General features: G+C 36.3%; 1 protein-coding gene across 3 annotated transcripts in view; it reads left to right on the top strand.

The window, feature by feature from the left end:
• TMEM196 (transmembrane protein 196) overlaps positions 1 to 20,462 on the top strand; it is a 349,550-nt gene that overhangs the window by 198,392 nt on the left and 130,696 nt on the right. For all 3 annotated transcript variants that reach the window (XM_042248433.2, XM_042248432.2, XM_060414956.1), the window contains exon 3: positions 19,625 to 19,718. In XM_042248433.2, the coding sequence (XP_042104367.1) occupies positions 19,698 to 19,718 (21 nt within the window). In that variant the 5' untranslated portion in view covers positions 19,625 to 19,697. The remainder of the gene's footprint in view (positions 1 to 19,624; positions 19,719 to 20,462) is intronic.

Below are 20,462 nucleotides of genomic sequence, written 5' to 3'. Positions count from 1 at the left end.
GAACTTTTGATAGCAATAGGTTCTGAAAGATTTTTCTAATGAGAAATATGTCACTCGAAGAAATTCAAGGACTTGTGCAAAATCATGACAACACTGAGACTAGAAGGCAAGGCTTCTTCAACCAAATGCTCTTCAAATTAAAGCAAATTCCACTATCGCTACAACAGTGTCTCCTAACTGAAATCAGTTCAGTTCAGTTCAGTCACTCAGTCTTGTCCGACTCCTTGCAACCCCATGAATCACAGCACACCAAGCCTCCTGAAATCAGTACTCCTAAAAGTTCTTTTAATGTCTACATGTTTTGTGCCTTTGTGGAAAATGTCTGAGAAACACTCTGAAACCGTTGTGTTCATAACTTTCCATTCCTTGAAGGTACTCTGTCAAAAAGCTGAAGTTTCAAGTTTATAGGTTTACTTGAAATTTATAACCAAGCATGAGCATTCATGGGATTTCATTGTAAATGTGTGTTAATTTTTATTTAAACAAGGTCCTATTGATGATCATTTAGACTTTTCTCTTGCTATTAAATAAATTATTTAACATATGTAGAAATGTACCAGTAGATATTTCTGAGAAAGAGAGCTTAGTCTAAATTAATTAATAATTAATTTAACCTGTCTTGTGTGATATTTTTACTATTTAAGCAATTAATAACAAGACATTACAATTATTATTAATATCCAGTTTTTCTACTTAAGAAATGGGATGATCAATTGTCTTCATTTTGTTCTGCCTGGATAGATAACTAATATTTAAAAACATTTCTCATTTGAATTACTGTCTCCATTTGGTACTAATTATTCAACTGGTAAGCCAGCTTGCATGGAGGTAGAACTGTGAATTTTCATAGCTCATGATATGGAAAATGGGCCACCAGTGACGGTACAAAGACACAGTTTCAGAACTTATTTTGGATAGAAACTCATTTAGTTCTCAGCTCAAATTAAGTGACTTTTATGTGACATAGCAGTTAAAATCAATTTGAGAGCTTCCTGGAATACCATTTAGAGCAAGTATGCAGACATCTTCTAATTTAAAACCTGGAACACTGACAAACTCCAGCAGATTGGGTCTCATAGGCATTGAAACTATGGGAACATGCACAGTAATGGTAGATCTGTTTCTCATTTTCTAGATTCTTAATGATTTATCCATGAATATGATCCAGCTATATGCTTATTGACTCTATTGCTTAGTTGAATCTATTGGTTAAAATAAAGCTTTGGATTAACTGGGGATTTCAGTTAGCTGTTCTATGCATAGGTAGTGCATTGGTAAGGACCCACCTGCCAGTGCAGGAGATGTGAGTTCGACCCCTGGGTAAAGAAAATCCCCTGGAGGAGGAAATGGTGACCCACTCCAGTATTCTTGCCTGGGAAATCCCATGGACAGAGAAGCCTGTCTGCTCCTGTAGTCCTGGTGAGCTATAATCCATAGAGTTGCAAAGAGTCAGACATGTCTAAGTACATTGGCACATTCTATCCTTGCATCTTTAATTAAAAATCTAATTTATCTTGATTATAGCCGTATTTGCTAAGTGTTTAACAAAATGGAGAAAATAGAGGACAAATCAGCATATGTTAGCACATTTTAGAAAGTTAGAGTTATTTAACCACAAGATATTTTTTTTGAAATACTAGATTTCAGCAATAATTACTTCAAAGAATTAATTTATCCAGTTAATATGAATATATTTTTAAAAGTAATGGCCTTATTTCTTCATGTAGTTTTCAAATGTATGCCTTTTGTTTGACTAAAGGAAAGGAAATATCATTAGGTATAATTTTGAACTATATCCCAGTTCAAATAGCATTCTCCAAAGCTCTGTTTTATTTATCAAGAGTATTTCATTGAATACAAACCTGAAGAGGTGCTTATGTAAGAAGTTTCTGTGATGAAATGCATTTGGGAACTGCCACATAACACACTAAAATCAAGCAAATTATCAGTATAAACTAGATTTGAACTCAACAATTTCCCAGGTAATGCTTATGTAGCTGGTACAGGGTCTATACTTTGAGAACCATTTTTTATAAGCTTCCCTATCAAAAAGGTACTAGACTTCTAGAAGCTCCATGCAAGTGCATACCAGTTAAGTAGGTAAGTTGAGCAGTCCTGGTCAAGTGTGGAGGTGGTTGGTCAGAAACAGAGGCTGCTTGGCCCCCTGTGCCATACAGTTGCTCCCTACAGAATCAGGCCTCATTATTTCTAACATGCTGGAGGAAGATCTAGCCTTCTCCGTCCATAAATCCTGAGTGCTGAAATAGGACTGGAAGCAAGATTCCCATTATGCGTGGCCATAGCTTCCAGGCTTGCATGCCAGTCTCTCATAAACCAGAGAAGGGGCAAGTTGTTTTCCAATAATAAATTCTGAGATGGAAAAATTTGGTTAGAGGCCAGATTTTCTCCATGTCAAACATGTCATCTGTTTGCTGCCAGCTCCTGACCATGTCTCATAAATATAGGCTTTAGTCTCTTGCTTAATTCTACTAAATGACGCACTTCAAGGTAGCTCAATACTTAGACATAGGAGTGTGCACACCACAAACATTAAAGGTATGAATGGAATCCAATTATACATAAACTAGGGGCATATGATGAAAAGTTAAAGGCAAGTTCAAACCTACCGTTTTATTCCTTCACTATGAAATTAAATTGCAAATAAATTAATTTGATGGAGTTGCTCCCAGGGCAATCAGCAACCAGCTGACCCTGTAATCTGAGAAACATATGATAATTCAGCTCATAAATTAAAGATACTGTTTTTCCAAAGGCAGGTGCATCCTCCATAGGTAAAGCATTAAATACATGATTTCACTTACTGTTGGCAAGTAAGATATTATTCAAATAGAATATAGAATTTTCTATGCAGTTGTGTTGATCATTCAAGCAGATGTGTTTCACATAACCAATATGTCCTTTAGAATATGAATTAGCCAGAAAGATTGAACAATTGTCTTTTTGCACGTAGGCTATGTAATGTAATTTTCTGAGGCTTTTGGTGTCACTCTTGTCCTCTCTTGCCAATATTTTATGCTAATCATCCTTCAGTGTGCTTGACAGCAGTATTGCCTTTATAATCTCAGAGAGTATGTATTGAAATGGTATAAACTGGTCAAAGAGTATAGCATAGTGCCCATCCCTTGGATCAGGAGAGTGGTATCAGAGGTAAGGGTTAATTTGATTGATTCATTGTGAGTAGGACTCTCAGAGAGTTGACTTTTTATTAATATTTAGAACTATATACAAATGTCCATTTTACTATTATGATTTTTTTTCTTCCTGGTATTTATGTACTTCCTTTTTCTTGACTTACTAACAGTGGCTAAAACTTAAAATACAATATTGCATAGATGTTTCAGAAGTAGACATTATTGCCTTTTCCTTGATCCTAGTGTGGGAGAGGGTGAATTATTTAGTCTTTCCTGAGCAAGTTTAATATTAGCTTTGGCTTTTTGTTAGAGACATTTTTTTTTTTAGATTGAGAAATCTCTCTACTATTCTTAGTTTATGATGTGTTGCTAAACATGTTTAGTTCAGTTCAGTTCAGTCGCTCAGTCGTGTCCGACTCTTTGCGACCCCATGAATCGCAGCATGCCAGGCCTCCCTGTCCATCACCGTCTCCCGTCTCCCGGAGTTCACTCAGACTCACGTCCATCGAGTCAGTGATGCCATCCAGCCATCTCATCCTCTGTCATCCCCTTCTCCTCCTGCCCCCAATTTCTCCCAACATCAGAGTCTTTTCCAATGAGTCAACTCTTCTCATGAGGTGTCCAATTATGCATCCATTAAATTTATAATATGGGATTTTTCCTTTTTCCTGTTAATTTTGTTAATTAAATTTTTGATTTTCAAATGGTAAGCCAACCTTGCAATCCTGGAAAAAAAACACAGCTTGGGTTTATCATCCCTTTCATGTATTGTTAAATTTGATATGGTAATATTTTGTCAAATATATATATTGATGTAAATATTGTATTTGTTTATATTAATGAGGGGTATCTTATCATATTTTTTAATGCTTTTTTGTGGTTTTATTGAAGTAAACTTTACATATGGTGATATCCATAGATTTCGACAAAATTAAATGAATTTTATATATGATTATACCTGTGTCAGAGAAGGCAATGGCACCCCACTCCAGTACTCTTGCCTGGAAAATCCCATGGACGGAGGAGCCTGGTAGGCTGCAGTCCATGGGGTCGCTGAGAGTCGACCCGACTGAGCGACTTCACTTTCACTTTTCACTTTCATCCATTGAAGAAGGAAATGGCAACCCACTCCAGTGTTGTTGCCTGGAGAATCCCACGGACGAGGGAGCCTGATGGGCTGCCATCTATGGAGTCGCACAGTCAGACATAACTGAAACGACTTAGCAGCAGCAGCATACCCGTGTAGCCCACACTCCAATAAAGAAATAGAACATTTATATAACTTTATAAAATTTACTTATGCCCCCTATTATTCAATTCCTACTCCCTATAGATTATCCTGTCATAATCAATTTCTGTTAAGCTAAAGGCATTCAACCTCTTGATCTCCTTATAGATAATACAACATTCTTATATGTCTGGCTTCTTTTGCCCAACACATAGTTTTTGATATTTATCTATGTTGTTGCATACATCAGTAGTTCATTCATTTTTATTACTGAGTGGTATTTTATTGAATGAATATTTTTCAGTCTTTTATCCTGATGGACATTTGTATTGTTTCCAGTTTAGCACTATTATAAATAAAGGAGATAAACGTTTTAATGTAACTCTTCCATGAATAAATTGCTTCCTTAATTGGAATAAATACCTAGGAGAGAATTCCTGAATCACAAAGTTGGTATATGTTTAATTTCATAAGAAAATATCAAGTGGGGCTAATAGAAATGAAAGCCACAGAAATTAAAAGATTCTAATGAAAGTCATCCCATCACATGATAAAGGTGTATTAAAGAGGAAGGGTTGGAAAATAAAGCCCATGGACTAAACCTATTATTCTACTTACTTTTGTGTGGCCTACACCTACTTTTCTGTGGCCTGTACCTACTTTTGTATGGCCTATAAATGAAAAATTAAAATATAAAATGTAAAGGATTATTAGCTCTTTGGCAATAACAGTTGTTTAGTTTTGCTTCTTGGGACTCAAAGACATAAACATTTAACATTTGGCTCTTAGAGAAAAAATTTTCTGACCAGTGGGCATAGCTGCAGTAGTAATACAATGACTATTTTAAAAAAATTCTAAGAATGATACTTTAGATTGTCCAAAGTAAAGAATATAATTTTGAATCAAAGAAAAAAATATTGCATCTCAGATATATTGATCCAGAAATAATAAATGAAAAATTGTATCCAAAGTTAAACTAGATGGTCTACTATCACTAACAATACCAGAATTAGTGACCATTAAGAAAAATCAAACACAGGAAATGATAAAGAAATAACAGTGATTAAAAAGAGGAGAGTGATACAGAAAGACCACACCCAACTAGAAATGCTGTCTCCAGAGCCACAATGGCAAAAAACTAAATAAATAAATGAGAATTTAGACCAATTATAATGGTGATGAAGTGAAAGAGACAGAAGATGAGTACTCCTCAGAATAATCAGGATTTCAAGATGAGAAACCACCCAAGTAATGTGAATAGGGCAGTCACCAGGTTAAAGTCATGACAGGGACAACTGCCGCTCTACTGTACTGATCATTTGTATATAAACACACTAATCATCTTTTTAAAATTCCCAAATGTATAAATTCAATAGATATAAGATGTCCAGTAATCATAGGTGAATTTAGTCATTGGGAAGAACCTCATGAACCAAGCAGAGCAGGGTTGGAAATATCTATAATAAAAAGGAGCATATAATATCTTTACTAGATTGAACTGAGATTATTAATAACTCAGTAATAGTTCATACCTCATATTGATAAAATGTTAGTAATTTTAACAAGGTACTTCCTGTAATATACTTTGTTGTTCGGTCACTAAGTTGTGTCCAACTCTTTGTGACCCCATGAACTGCAGCACACCAGGCTTCCCTGTCTTTCACTATCTCCTAGAGTTTGCTCAGATTCATATCCACTGAGTCAGTGATACTATCTGGCCTTCTCATTTTCTGCTGTTCCCTTCTCCTTTTGCCTTCAATCTATCGGCATCAGGGTTTTTTCCAGTGAACTGATTCTTCCCATCAAGTGGCCAAAGTATTGGAGCTTCAAGTTTAGCATCTGTCCTTCCAGTGAATATTCAGGGTTGATTTCCTTTAAGATTGACTAGTTTGATCTCCTTGCAGTCCAAGGGACTCTCAAGAGTCTTCTCCAGCACCACAGTTCAAAAGCATCAATTCTTGGGTGCTCAACCTTCTTTATGGTCCAACTCTTACATCCATACATGATACCAGGAAAACCATAGCTTTGACTATATAGACATTTGTTGGAAACTGATGTCTGGTTTTCAATATGCTATGTAGGTTTGGTCATAGCTTTTCTTCCAAGAAGCAAGCCTCTTTTAATTTCATGGGTGCAGTCACCATCCATAGTGATTCTGGAGCCCAAGAAAATAAAATCTGTCATTGTTACCACTCCCGCCTCCCATATTTGCCATGAAGTGTTGAGACCAGATGCCATGATCTTAGTTTTTTTAATGTTGAGTTTTAAGGCACCTTTTCTCTCTTCTTTTGTCCCCCTCAAGAGGCTCTTTAGTTTCTCCTCACTTTCTGCAATTAGAGTGGTATCATCTGCATATCTGAGGTTTTTGATATTTCTCCTGGCAATCTTGATTCCAGCTTGTGATTCATCCAGTCCAGCATTTTGCGTGATGTTCTCTGCATGGAAGTTAAATAAGCAGGGTGACAATATATAGTCTTGACGTATTCCTTTCCCAGTTTTGAACCAATCTGCTTTTATTCTACATTCAATTCTAATTTCTTGCTTCTTGACCTGCAGACAGGTTTCTCAGGAGACAGGTAAGGTGATCTGGTATTCCCATCTCTTTAAGAATTTTCCAGTTTGTTGTGATCCACACAGTCAAAGGCTTTAGTGTAGTCAATGAAGCAGGAGTAGATGTTTTTCTGGAATTCCCTTGCTTTCTCGATGATCCAAGGCAATTTGATCTCTGGCTCCTCTGCCTGTTCTAAAATGTCTTAATGAACTGATAACCATGGTAGTGTGCTCACTCAGCTAGAGCCAGACATCCTGAAGTGTGAAGTCTAGTGGGCTTTAGGAAGCATTACTATGAACAAAGCCAGCGGAGGTGATGGAATTCCAGCTGATCTATTTAAAATCCTAAAAGATAATGCTCTTAAAGTGCTGCACTTAATATGTGAGCAAATTTGGAAAACTCAGCAGTGACCACAGGGACTGGAAAAGGTCGGTTTGCATTCCAATCCCCCCAAAAAGGATATTGCCAAAGAAGTTTCAAACTACTGTCCAGTTGTACTCATTTGACATGCTAGTAAGGTTATGTTCAAAATCCTTTAAGCTAGGCTTCAGCAGTGTGTGAACTGCTACTTCCATATAATTTTCCATAACTTCTATATAATTTTTATGATCATGAGAAACATTGTGGGGAATGGTCATTAGCAGGAGAAAAAGTACAATAGGCAGAAATCTCAATACATTTCTTAAGAATAATTTGATTGCTCAAGAAAGGAAAAATATCCTCATCTGTTAAGTAGAAAACAATGGAAATGACTTTTCTAAAAGATAAACAGGAACTTGAAGTTGTGTCATCTGTTGTTATAAAAATAACTTGTTACTTGGGGATCCTGATATAGGTTAATAAGAAAATCTCAACATTTTAAATGCATAAAAAAGGATGAAAGAATATTACAGAGAGTCAAGCATATGTTACAGTTTCTCTGTACCTCTGATCCCTGCACTGAAATATAATGACTTTAAATTAAGGGATGTAACCTTAAGTAAGAATGGATCCTGGTCTTCATAGCGGTGGCTGTTGGGATTCAGGCTTGAACTATATTGTCCATTTGGTTTTTTGAAGCAAAAACAATTGATTCATTTAATAGTCTGATACTCTCTATTAGGAAAACTTGGCGCACGCCATTTGTAGTACCTAAATAGCCACTGAGTTCTTAACTGAGTCTACCTCTTGTTAATTTTAGAACTCAAGTGCCAGCCATACAAATAGCAAGATAACAGGAGCTAAGATATCTACTCGCGAGCTAAGAGAATTACTCAGGTTTTTCACCTTTTCCAGCTGTTGTCTTCTACTAGACTTTTTGGAGTTTTCCTTGTGATTCAAAGGTCAAGCGAGGATTTGAGGAAAGTGTATATCCTGGGTTGGAAATTCCTGGGCCCTGGTGCCTTCCTTTTTAGGATTTTCCCCTTCAATTTATAGCTCATGTGTTCTCTGACAACTCAACCTGATGAAATAGCAGGTTTCTGCTTGAATTATTCTTCCCCTGTGCCGTATGAAGTGGGAAGTGCCTTTGGGGAAAAGGCAAATAAATATGGATCTGACGCAGTGGCCATTTATTCTTTCAAAAGTTGAAATATTCCATGCCGCTGCCTGCCTTTGGACATTCTAAAGTGCCTTCAACTTGGTTTATATATTATTTTATAATAATTATTTGTAGAAGAGTTAGCCTTATATAAGCTATTTATCTTTATCACATTCTGAACTCACTTTTTCTCCAATGGCATCTCTCCGTAGCCTTCCAGCTTTGAAAGTTCCTTTGGATTTGAATCCAGATGAATTTTTGTTCCCTTTCATGGTTAGCTTCATCTTTTTGCTGTGATTTCAAAAAGATTTTCTCTTTATACTCAAGTAAACTGATTTGGTATCTCTTGGCATGTACTGCCACATACCAGTTCATTCATTCCGCCAATATTTGTCACCTATTAGTGCCAGCTCTTAAAAAGATTTTCAGGGATACAGCAGTGAGCAAAACAATAAATTCGTATTAATATTATAATAGGAGACCTATTTTATAGTTAGAAGAGAGAAAACAAAACAAAAAAGTTTAAATGATCTTAGAAATAATAAGGTACAAGGGTTATAAGTGCTATGGGGGAAAACAAAGTGGAGAAGGATATTTTAGAATATATTTTAGTGGTTGTTTTTTTTTTACTTTCTTTCTTACTATCACTATCACTTTATAAATATACCATAACTGATAATAATTCAAAGTAGCATACAAGTTCCCTCCTTAGAATCACAATTTATCAGTGGCATTAAATATATCACTCACTTCTGTGGTGTGGGGATTTTTCTGGAGGTTTTTTGTTTTTTTTTTTTTTTTTTTTAGTAATATAATATCCTTCCACAAAAATTCTCCCATGACTTTTAGGAAAGTTGACATTTCATATTTTATATTCTTCAGTCTATGCATGAATATTCATCAGTTTTTCTTCAAGAAAATCCCCATGCTTGAATCTGCATTTTTTACTGTGCTAAAAAAATTTCAGCCTTTTTAGAAAAACAAGTAAGGTGGTTTTGTTTACTTACAGTGAAACAAAGTGGAATTTAAAACCAAGTAGAAACAACTCCTTCCAGAGTTACCAGGACTCCACTGATGCATGAACTCTATTGGTCAGATAGCATGCTGAAAGAATGCCATGAAGAAATTTTTCTTGGCTTTGGAGTAGACTACACGTTTACATGTGTGTGTATATATGCATGTGTGTGTGATATTAGCACATTTCCCAACAATTTGGCTTTCTTTTTGCTTTATGTTAAAAGTTAGTACTGATATATACATGAAATATCAGAGAATCAAAATTAATTCTACATAGTGACAAGGAAGATTATCTTATTCTTAGTGATGAACAGTATATTAATTGCTGTAGTTTTCATGTTTTAGTCTTAAATTAGCCTCTCCTTCTATCTGCCTCATATAATCCCTTGTCAACAATTCTTCATTTTAAAATAAGTTTTAAAATAGAGAAAGGTTAAACTAGAGAGAGGTTCCCTTGAAATCAAGTATTGTATCTGGGACTCCTGTGTAGGCTGCTGATTGCTCCCTTGCTGATTGTTCATCTACCTATCCTTCTCTTGCATTTTTCCCTGCCTCCTCCCCTTTTGCCTTTTCTATCTCTGGACAAAGAAAAGTCAAAGTTCTGTCACCTTTCACTGACTCTCAGGCTGCGCCCACATTATACTAGAAACAGCTCAGTCAATTCAGCCGAACATCTGGTCAATTCAGTCACACCATGAGTTTAAAAGATGTGTGTTCTAAATCTATTGATTGGTTACAGAAGATGAAGTTGTAAAAGTGATAACATGGAATAGATATAAACAGTCTGACTCAGTCTGAGCTTGAGCCAGGTAGGAGCACAGACCTGTTAGACAGACCAGTGAGCCCAGTTCCAGTCTCCCGTTCACTGTCCTGTTTCAGTGTTTCCGACTCACCTCTGCCACAATGCCCTGAAGCTGAGCGGGACTCTGCAACCCTACTCTTTTCATTTATTCACCTCAGTTTCAAAAAGTGATGGGTGAAGATAAGAATGCAGGGTCTTCTGAACTTCAGAATCCCAGTATTATGGAACAATAAGGCAGGAGTAGAAGCTGGTGTTTAGCCTATCCATTGCCAAAGTTTGGTCAGTGAATTTCTAGCATCTTCCTGGAGTTGTCTCAGAGTCTAATAGGTTTGTGTGCGTGTTCAAGGTGGGTGGGAGTAGGACGTGGGAAGTGTGACTTAAAGGAGGCTTAATAGACTGTATTTTCTACCCCTCCTGGGGGCACAAAGGCCCACTCCCATACACATATAGAAACATGAACCCATTTCATGCACTGGTTCCGGTTTTATCAGTTTTATCTAGCATAGTTCCATAAGGGATTATTTTTTAGAACATTTCTTCTAAGAAACTATTTTAGCCCCAATGATGTAGTTCAGATCTGTCATTTTACAGACAGAGGTAGTCACAGGGCTGTGACTGTCCCAGGGTAATGCTGCTATTTAAAGTTCATTCTATACCTTCCAACACTGAAGAAAAGCTTGCTCATTCAGTAATTGAACTGAATCATAAGAACTTTCTGGGGCACAGACCTCTATATAAATAGGAAAACTAAAGAAAAGACAAATTTGTTCATTTAAGGAATGTGCTCACTGCAGAGGCAGAAATTGCTCTTGTTACCTGTTCAGCTTCCATCACATACTCACTTCATTAGGTCTAAATACTCACTCATTCATTCATTACAAAAAGTTGGTCATGTATATAACATGCATCTAATGTTGAAGTCATGAATATGAGAGAAAAAATAATATAATCTCTACCTTTATAAAGCTTACATTTTACTGATAAACTGATACATAAAGTTATCTGTATATGTACTTGAAGGCATACATGTTTTTAATTTGAGCAATAATAAAAAATAGCCACTATTTTTTGAAAGTTAGCTTTTCTGTATCAAGCTATGTAAGATGTATAAGATATGCATACTTATTATTCTATAAGATAGTTAATATTTCCATTTTACAGGCACTTAGAGGGTCGTGTGCGTGTGTGCCATTCTGCAGTTGTGTCTGACTCTCGGTGACCCCATGGAGTATAGCCTGACAGGTTTCTCTGCCCATGAGCTTTCCCAGTCCAGAATACTGGAGTATCGCCCTCCCCCAGGGGATTTACCTGACCTAGGGATCGAACCTGTGTCTCTTATGACTCCTGCATTGGCAGGTGGGTTATTTACCACCAGCACCACTTGGGAAACCCCACTAAATAACATATCTAAGGCTTTACCACTAACTAAATGCTTAATCTTGGAGTGAAATTCAGATTGGTCCATTTCTAAACTCTTAGCTAGGTGGAGGGACTTTCTGTCTATTAGAATCACCAATAAAAGTTTTATAAGGAGAACATTTTGGTTTTGAATTGACACATTGGGGAAGGTAAGGGGAAAGCATAAATGGATGCAGCGTTATGTCTAGGTTTGAACATTTAAAAAGGCAATAAGAATGTTAGAGACGTAACATTTTATGTATTCCATATTTTTACCAACAAATTATGCCTTAAAAAGCAAAGTTCTGAATAATAATCAAATGTCTTTCAAATGGGCCAAAGTATGTAACATATGTAAATCTATAATGAATCAATGAGACAACCCTGGAATTTCAGCTTCTGGAAATTAAATATTAATGGCACAACTTTGCTCCACAAAAGTATTAAATCCTCTTGAAGTGCTCCACACATTTGCAAACTGTAGCTAAATTATGGATCTTTGAACACATTAACACTTTTATTTTCTTTTGCTGTTAGTTCTTGGTGTTCAGTATTAACAGGAAACAATTACAGATGATTAGTTAAGCCTGTATCTCCAGGCACCTAAAATAACCCCTATGTCTATAAAGGTAATGACTCTATAAGCAACTGCTAAGTCACTGCTAAGTCACTTCAGTCGTGTCCAACTCTGTGCGACCCCATAGACGGCAGCCCACCAGGCTCCCCTGTCCCTGGGATTCTCCAAGCAAGAACACCGGAATGGGTTGCCATTTCCTTCTCCAATGTATGAAAGTGAAAAGTGAAAGTGAAGTCTTTCAGTCGTGTCCAACTCTTGGCGACCCCATGGACTGCAGCCCACCAGGCTCCTCTGTCCATGGGATTTTCCAAGCAAGTACTGGAGTGGGGTGCCATTGCCTTCTCCACTATAAGCAACTAGTAAGAAAAAAATAACTTCAAGGACTGATGAGAAGATTTTCCTGATTCCTTTTTTTAAAAAACCATGATTTGAAAACAACTGAATCTAACATTAAGATGACATTAATCTAGCCTCTAAATTTTGCTTTCGTAAGTATACGAGTCCACGTTTCATATAGCCTTAATATGTTTACTATGATAATTGGTACAATTTATGTCCTATACATTTTTGTTCATATGAAATAACATTTTTTATTATCAGTGGTATGATATTTAAATAGATCTCAGTTATATAGTTGGTAATGTTTATTTTATCAAATTAATATATTATTGATTATAGACAAATTATTATTTCATATATTCCTTAAAAAAAGGCACTGCTGGTTCAGCTATAATTCTGTATCTCTTAGCATTTTATATTATCCTTAAAAAATATTTTGAATATATTTAGACATGAATTTTTAATCATGTATCACTCATGCCCATATGAAGAGAAAAATATAAGCAGAATAATTTGCTTCACTTTTCACTTTCATGCATTGGAGAAGGAAATGGCAACCCACTCCAGTGTTCTTGCCGGGAGAATCCCAGGGACGGGGGAGCCTGGTGGGCTGCCATCTGTGGGGTTGCACAGAGTCAAACACAACTAAAGCGACCTAGCAGCAGCAGCAGAGTCTAGTTTTTGGCTCTTACCTCCAAGTATACAAAACTGTGCGGAAGCATGAGTGCAATGCCTTCAGATCATGCCTGCGGTACATATGGGAAACACATGGAATAAAATAGGTCCATAGCATACGTATCACAGTTCACAATGGAAACATGCAGAAAAAGCTTTTCCCCCAACTCCCAAAGCAGGTACACTTGGCCCTTCATATTCACAGGTTACGCATCCATAGATTCAACCAACCATGGAACAAAAACAAAACCAGAAAGTTCCCAAAAGCAAAATTACAATTTTCTGCGTGCTGGCAACTATTTATGTAGCATTTTCATTGCATTATGTATCATAAGTAACCTAGAGATGATTTTGCAGCTAGATGAAAAGTCATAAATGATGTACTAGAGGCATAGGTTAACTCTATTATGCATCTAATAAAGTTCTAAATTGTGGGCCTTAGAGTATGTATCTGAAACCAAACATGTGCATTTGAACAAATAAAGGATTTTGTTAAAATCAAATTCTGATTTGGTAGATCTGGGATAAGGACTGAGATTCTGCATTTCTGATAAGTTCTCTGGTGTCCCCCAAACTGCTGGTCTGCAAGCTACACTATATATATGGAGCAAGGCTGTAACTAGAGCATTCTCTTCCCCTTCCTGGATTTGAAGCCTCTAGTCTTCTCTACATGTTTAACTCTTCTGGTCAAGTTTTCTGTTTTGTTATGAATTGAATTGTGTCCCCTCCAAAAGAGGTGTTGCTGACCTGGCTGTCAGGAGCTGTGAGTGTGACAGTATAGGGAAATAGGCTCCTTACAGATGTAATCAAGTTAAGACGAGGTCATTAGGATGCACCTCAACTGACACAACTGGTGCCCTTATGAGAAGAGGGGAATTTGAACATAAAAACTCAAAGGGAGACCACCATGTGAAAACTGAGGTAGAGACTGGAATCACGCATCTACAAAACATGGAGTGCCAAAGATCACTGGATGTCCCTAGAAGCTGAGAGAGAGGCATGGGGCAAAGTCTCAGGGTTCTAAGATGGAACCAACCCAACTGACACCATTGTTTTGGACTTCTAGCTTTCAGAACTGTGTGACAAATTTCTGTGGTTTTAAGCCTGAAATACTTTGTTAGGAAAGACCTAGGATGTATGCTGTAATGTCATATTGCTATGATATTTAGCGTAAAACTTACCCATGAGAGAATGGAAGGAGACGGATGAATTTTCTTTTTTACTTTTCTTTGTAAATAGTGAAGGGATTTAAAATGATTCATATCTTATCACCCACAATTTTTTTTTAATCAGTGAATCATTGTTTACCTAGAATGTCAAGAATGTTTAACTTCATCATGAAAGTTAAGCATGAGAAGTCTTTATGGGGATTTTTTTCTGACATAAAAATTTACTTAGTTTATTTTCTACCCAACTACCCCCTTTGCGCTGATAATAGTGGAATGACCTAAAACTGCCCCATGGACTACAAAACTGCTGATATAGTTATGCTTCTAAGAAATTAGGCCTTAATTTTTCTGATACACAACTTATAAAGATATTGAGTATATTTTTTCCCCTTTTTGGTAGTGAATCAAACAGACGTCAGTTCTCTGAAGCTCTTTATTCTTGTTCTATTCCTGCTGTTTCCTGGCGCTTTCACACAAGTATAGCTGTGTAGGCAAAGAAGGATGAAATAATTTTTCTTCTCTCAGTTGCATGGAAAACAATCATTGTCCTTTTCTCTATAGAAATGGGGACATTTGGTGGAATTAAATAAGGAATCCAAGGTAATATAGCATTAAGAACATTTTTGTCATTAATACCCAAATAACCATCCTAGAGGGAGCATGATAACACATTTTCATAATTTAAATACAAGTGATTAATTGCAGCAGTGAAAGTGATATTTGTTGTTCCTATTGTTTTGGAAAAGTGCCTGTCATTAAATACTTTATCTAATCGAACACATAAGCACTGGTAAAAGACATCATTTTATTTCAAGTGGCACTTTGCAGCTAGGAAAAAAAAAAGAGGAAAAATAATAAACTGTACCTGTGGGAATAGATTATGCCAAGGAAGAACAAGAGACTAAATTCAACCTAATTTATGGATGTTGGGTTCTTTCTATTGATCTTTGGTGAATATATTTAACTTAAAGCATTTTGCCCTGGATTTTCCTATAATAATGAATGGTGGCATAAGTACGGCACCTGAATCGGTTTAGCTTGTGAGGTAGATGCTGTGCAGCACCCGTTCAGGATGGAGGCACTCTTCCTTTCAGGCCCTGGGAATCTTGGTTGCTCAGGGCTTTCAGCTGAGTCCTTCTGATGATGTTGATGCATCCAAGGCCACACCTGCTCTCAGGAGGGTTGGAGAGGCAGCCTCTATCCCGTGACTAGTCAATGTAGGGCATCAAGGCCCAAACTCTCTGCCTCGAAGTGAGACAACCCTGAATCCACAGCTCCCTGTGGGGATGGTCCAAGACCTTGGTTGTAATTGGACCACAGTTTACCGTGTATCCTGTGTTCTTCACTCACTAAATGATGTTGACCCTAGGAATGCTTCTGGCAAAAATCTCAGAATCTCAGTGTGTTTTTCAGGTAACCAAGTTTCAACCGCTTGTAAATTAAACCAACATGATATAAATAGTCAAGGATACTGAGTAGTGATAGTGAATACTGGTACTGGTAGTGATACTAAATACTGATAGTGAAGGACTCTGATGCTTGATCTAATATGTATGTTAGATAAAATAGTGATCTCCCCAAAGATGTTTATGTGCTGATCCCTGAAACCTGTGAATACGTTGCCTTCCATGTCAAAGGGACTTTGGAGATGTGATTATCATTAGGATCTCCAAATAGGTAAATTATACTGGATTATCCACACAAGTCCAATATAATGTCAAGGGGCTTTAAAGTGGAGAAAGGAGGCAGAAGAAATCAGAGAAAGATATGTGACAATGGAAACAAAGTCAGAATGATAAATACAAGAAGGTCTCAAACCACTGCTGCTGGCTTTTAAGACAGAGAAAGGGAGCCACAAGCCAAGGAATGCAGGGCAGCCTCTAGAAACTGAGAAGTCAGAGCCTACAGCCTCCAGAAAGAAATGCAGCTGACACTTTGATTTTAGGAATTCTATCCCAAAGAACTGTAGAGTAATATGTTTCTGTTGTTTTAAGCCAGGAAGTCTGTGGTCTTTTGTTAGAACAGCAATAGCAAATTCCACAGTATATTTCCTATGCATGTTAGGTTGTGTAAACTATAAAATTAGCATCATTATTTCATGGTCACTAACACTGGATAAAATGGCCTGCCTGCGGAACTGAACTTGCTCTGCGTCCATTCTTCCCTGCCTGCCCCATTTTGGTGATCACACTTTATCCTCAACCCTAAATGTTTAAAGTGTGATTTATAGCCAGCAGGATCATACCTGGCTTTGTCTTGATAATGAACCACAAATTCAAAACACAGTGGTGTTCAAATGAGAGTGTTACAGTCTTTGTAGTTTTCTGGACCTGGGTTCAAATCCCAGCACCGTGATTTATTGGTTTAGTGGCCACAGTCAGTTGTCCAGCTTCTCTGAGCCACCTTTCCTCATTTATAAAATTGGAGGGGTGTGTGTGTATTATGGAGTTCTTATGAGTATTAAATTACATGTTCTTACACATTGGTGCAAAACAGGAACTTAATACACATTAGTTATTTATATTATTACAACATGGTTCAATGATTTATTCATTCAAGAAATATTTCTTGAGTTCTTACTGTGTGCTAAGATTTGTTTTCCCGAATTGCTGAATGATCACATAGAGATAGAACTGAAATTTGTCTTCAACATTTAAGAAGCCTAGGTAACAGGTACCTGTTACTATATCCACAACTACCATGTCTTTAACATTTAATAAATGAATTAATTCATTAAGAAATGGCTTGGACAATTTTTATTCAGTGTGAACTGACCATGTTACCCAGTGGATTATAAAAATACCTTGCACCAGCCCCAAATATGTAAAACACACACAGAGCAACTAAAGAAGACAGCATTTTCCCAAGAGTGCTTGGGGAAAAAATGTGATTGTAGTAGACTTCATTGAAAATGCAGGAGAAAACTCTAGAACATTTGAGGTTATGACCTAATATGTATTTTTACCTTTAGGTTATTTGACTAGAACAGCTTATGCACATTCAGTGTTTCATTAAAAGGCACATTCCTGCTCAGAGACATAACAGATATATTTGCAGTAAAAGAATTTTATTTATTTTCATATTACAAACTCTGCCAGAACCACATGGAAAAAGACCAAAGGATTTATTACCTTTAAAATCCATTCATCTAGTTTTGAAAGATTTTCTCAAAATACCAGTTGAAATGATGTTGTTACTTTCAGGTCTTACTGAAGTGCCTATAATTAAAGTCATCAAAGAAATAATTATCAAAATATAAGACAAAGAAAAGTATAATTATATAAGTTCAATAAATTATATGCAAATAAATGCCTTTTATTAATGCAGATTATTAAAAAAAGGAATTTGCAGAAACTATTTTGTGAAATGTAAAGAGTCATTATAGGAGTGAATTTAGGTTTAGTGTTTGATTATAAATAACCTTTAAACATTCTTTTTTTTTTTAATTTACAAAGAAAGGACCCAGCAAAATCAAACATGTAAGAGTAAAGAAATAGTAGAAAATATTTTCCTTAGTTGGCTTGTGTTACGATAAAGTCTCTATTCTCAGTGGATAATACTACCATTAATAGATGCAAACAGAGTTAACATAATTCTTTAGGTATTTCAGCAGATTCCAGAACCAATTCCACAGTATTATACTGTTAAGGCCAATGTAAATTATTTATAAAATTACAAAGAGAAGTGACACAGCCTTCAAAATATGCTAGCTAGACTTCTCATTTTATAGAAAAGGAAGTTGAAGTCTGAAGTGATATACTGCAATCCAAATGATGAGTCATCCCAAATTAGAAAACCCCGTGTTTAGTTCCGGCCCCTTGTTTTTGATTGCTAATGTGTTGTCCAAATTCATCACCACCTTACTTAACAGGCTTTGTTCAAAATGCCTTCTGACTATTTTCCAATATCCAGTCCACATTCAAGTGAGATTTGCTTCTAAAGTTTCCTGGGAATGTGACTCAAGATTTTGAAAGTAATCCTAAGTAAAAGTAACAAAATGTTTCCAAGGCAAGTCAGCACTGTCTAGAGCAACACTATCCAATAAAAATCTTTTCTAATAGATACATTGAAAAAGTAAAAAGAAACAGATGAATAAATTTTAGTAATCCATTGTGTGTAACTCAATATATCAAACATAATTATTTCATGTAATAAATGGTAAAAAACTAACAATATTTTATAGTCATGTATTCATACTCAGTCTTCAAAATCAGTGTGGATTTTACCTTTATAGCATGTATCCATTTGGACTAGACTTATTTCAAGTGTTCAGTAGATAATTGTGCCATGTGGCTCCCGTATTGGACAACATGGATCTAGAGTGATAACCATTTAAATTCTGCATTAAAATTAAACTACTTCAGTCTAATTATGAGCATGAATAACTTTGAATAAATAAAACAACTGGCAATTTTTATTCCCCAAATATTAGAAATCACTCTATATTCTGGACTTCATAGTGCATGTATATTGAATTTCTTGTGTTTCTTCTCTTTTGCTTCTATTTATCTCTCTTCTTTTCTGCCATGTCTGGGAGAATTCCTCTAACTTCTCTTTTAATTCATTGGCTTAATTTTCCATAGTATCTAATAAATTCTTCAAGGTATCCATTGCATAGTTAAGTTGGATAATTTGTTGTTGTTGTTTTTGACTGAGACACTGTTTCTTGAGCTCAGATGTTTCTCTGATAGATTTATAGGGTAAATTAACACTTCAATCTTCCTGATATTATAAAATGTTCATTATTAGTTTTCCCTTCTTTGAACTTATTTCATTTTATTACTTAGGATACATTTCCCTTCTTTAATACTGTGTAGTCTTTGTATAATAAATATTTAATTGGCAATTTGTTTCACAGTGCTGTGGCAAAAATATGGAATACATGTGTGGAGGTCATCAGAGTGGCAACATATCTCTGGCATGAACAATATATAAATATCCCATTTTCTCAAAGGCTGAACATCTTTAGAGTAAAACATGATATTAGAGCTCTACATAGTGCAAGGTCTTTGTTATAAAGAAGACTGTAATCAAACCCAGTGAAAACTAGGCTGATTCTGTTGTCAGGTGTGTGCATTCTTGTCAGTGTGCCCAAGGAAAGAAAATAACAGCCCCAACGTTGCAAAAGCATGTTGTATGTTTTGTACCTTCGTATTAATAAATGTGGTACATTTGGCCTAAATTTTTATTTTAACAGACCACCTGGTAAACCAGATAACCAGATGCTGTGCAGCAAACACTAAACTGGGATCTCTGAAGGTCACTGGTTGATGAACAGCCAACTGAATCAGGTCAGTTTAAAATGATTGGTTTGGTCTTTTTGCTTACTGCTTTCTGAATCCTTATGAAGGAAAGTCTGTAATTTTGTTACCATCATGTAAGTACCTATTAGATGTTATGTGGTTTTCTGTTAAGAATAGTTCTTATCAAAAGGGAAAAAAGAAAGTTTCTCTTTTCTTTTGTTTTATTTGGTGGTTTATATTACTTGTGTGGTGTGGAGAGGAAGTATCTAGTTAGGACTAGGTACTAACTAACTAACCAGGTACTGATTCTAAGAAGCAGGCTGGGGAGTCTCACAGTCTCTGATTGGCTTGCCTGACTATGCTGGAGGTGTGCCTGAGGCAGATGGCTATTCCTCTTCCAGGACTGGTTGAATCGCCACAGCCTAGATATGGTCACGATTGTCTGTCTCCAGTACATCCTGCAATAGTCACTCACTGTTTCTGCTTTTCCCTGGTTTCTCCTACCTGTCATGGGGTCCTCTCCATGTAGCCGTGACTGCCCGGTGTTCCACAACATTATGAACCAGACACAAGTAAACTCTAACGGTTTTCATTGACCAGATGGTAAATTTCCATTCCATGAGGGAAAGGCAAGAAAATAATTTTAAAGCCTTGATATTATAAAATACTTCCCGGTGTCATTTCAGTGGTAATTCTTCCTATCATATTGTGATCCAACAAGATTCCATTAAATAAGGTCAGAGGTGTATAAATGTCCTGTTATCTGGTTCCTCTGCAGTCTCCATCCTTGGA

This window comes from Ovis aries, chromosome 4, assembly GCF_016772045.2.
Source record: "Ovis aries strain OAR_USU_Benz2616 breed Rambouillet chromosome 4, ARS-UI_Ramb_v3.0, whole genome shotgun sequence".
NCBI lineage: Eukaryota > Metazoa > Chordata > Mammalia > Artiodactyla > Bovidae > Ovis > Ovis aries.
Note: the sequence above shows the minus strand (reverse complement) of the source record. Positions and strands in the feature narration are given on the sequence as shown.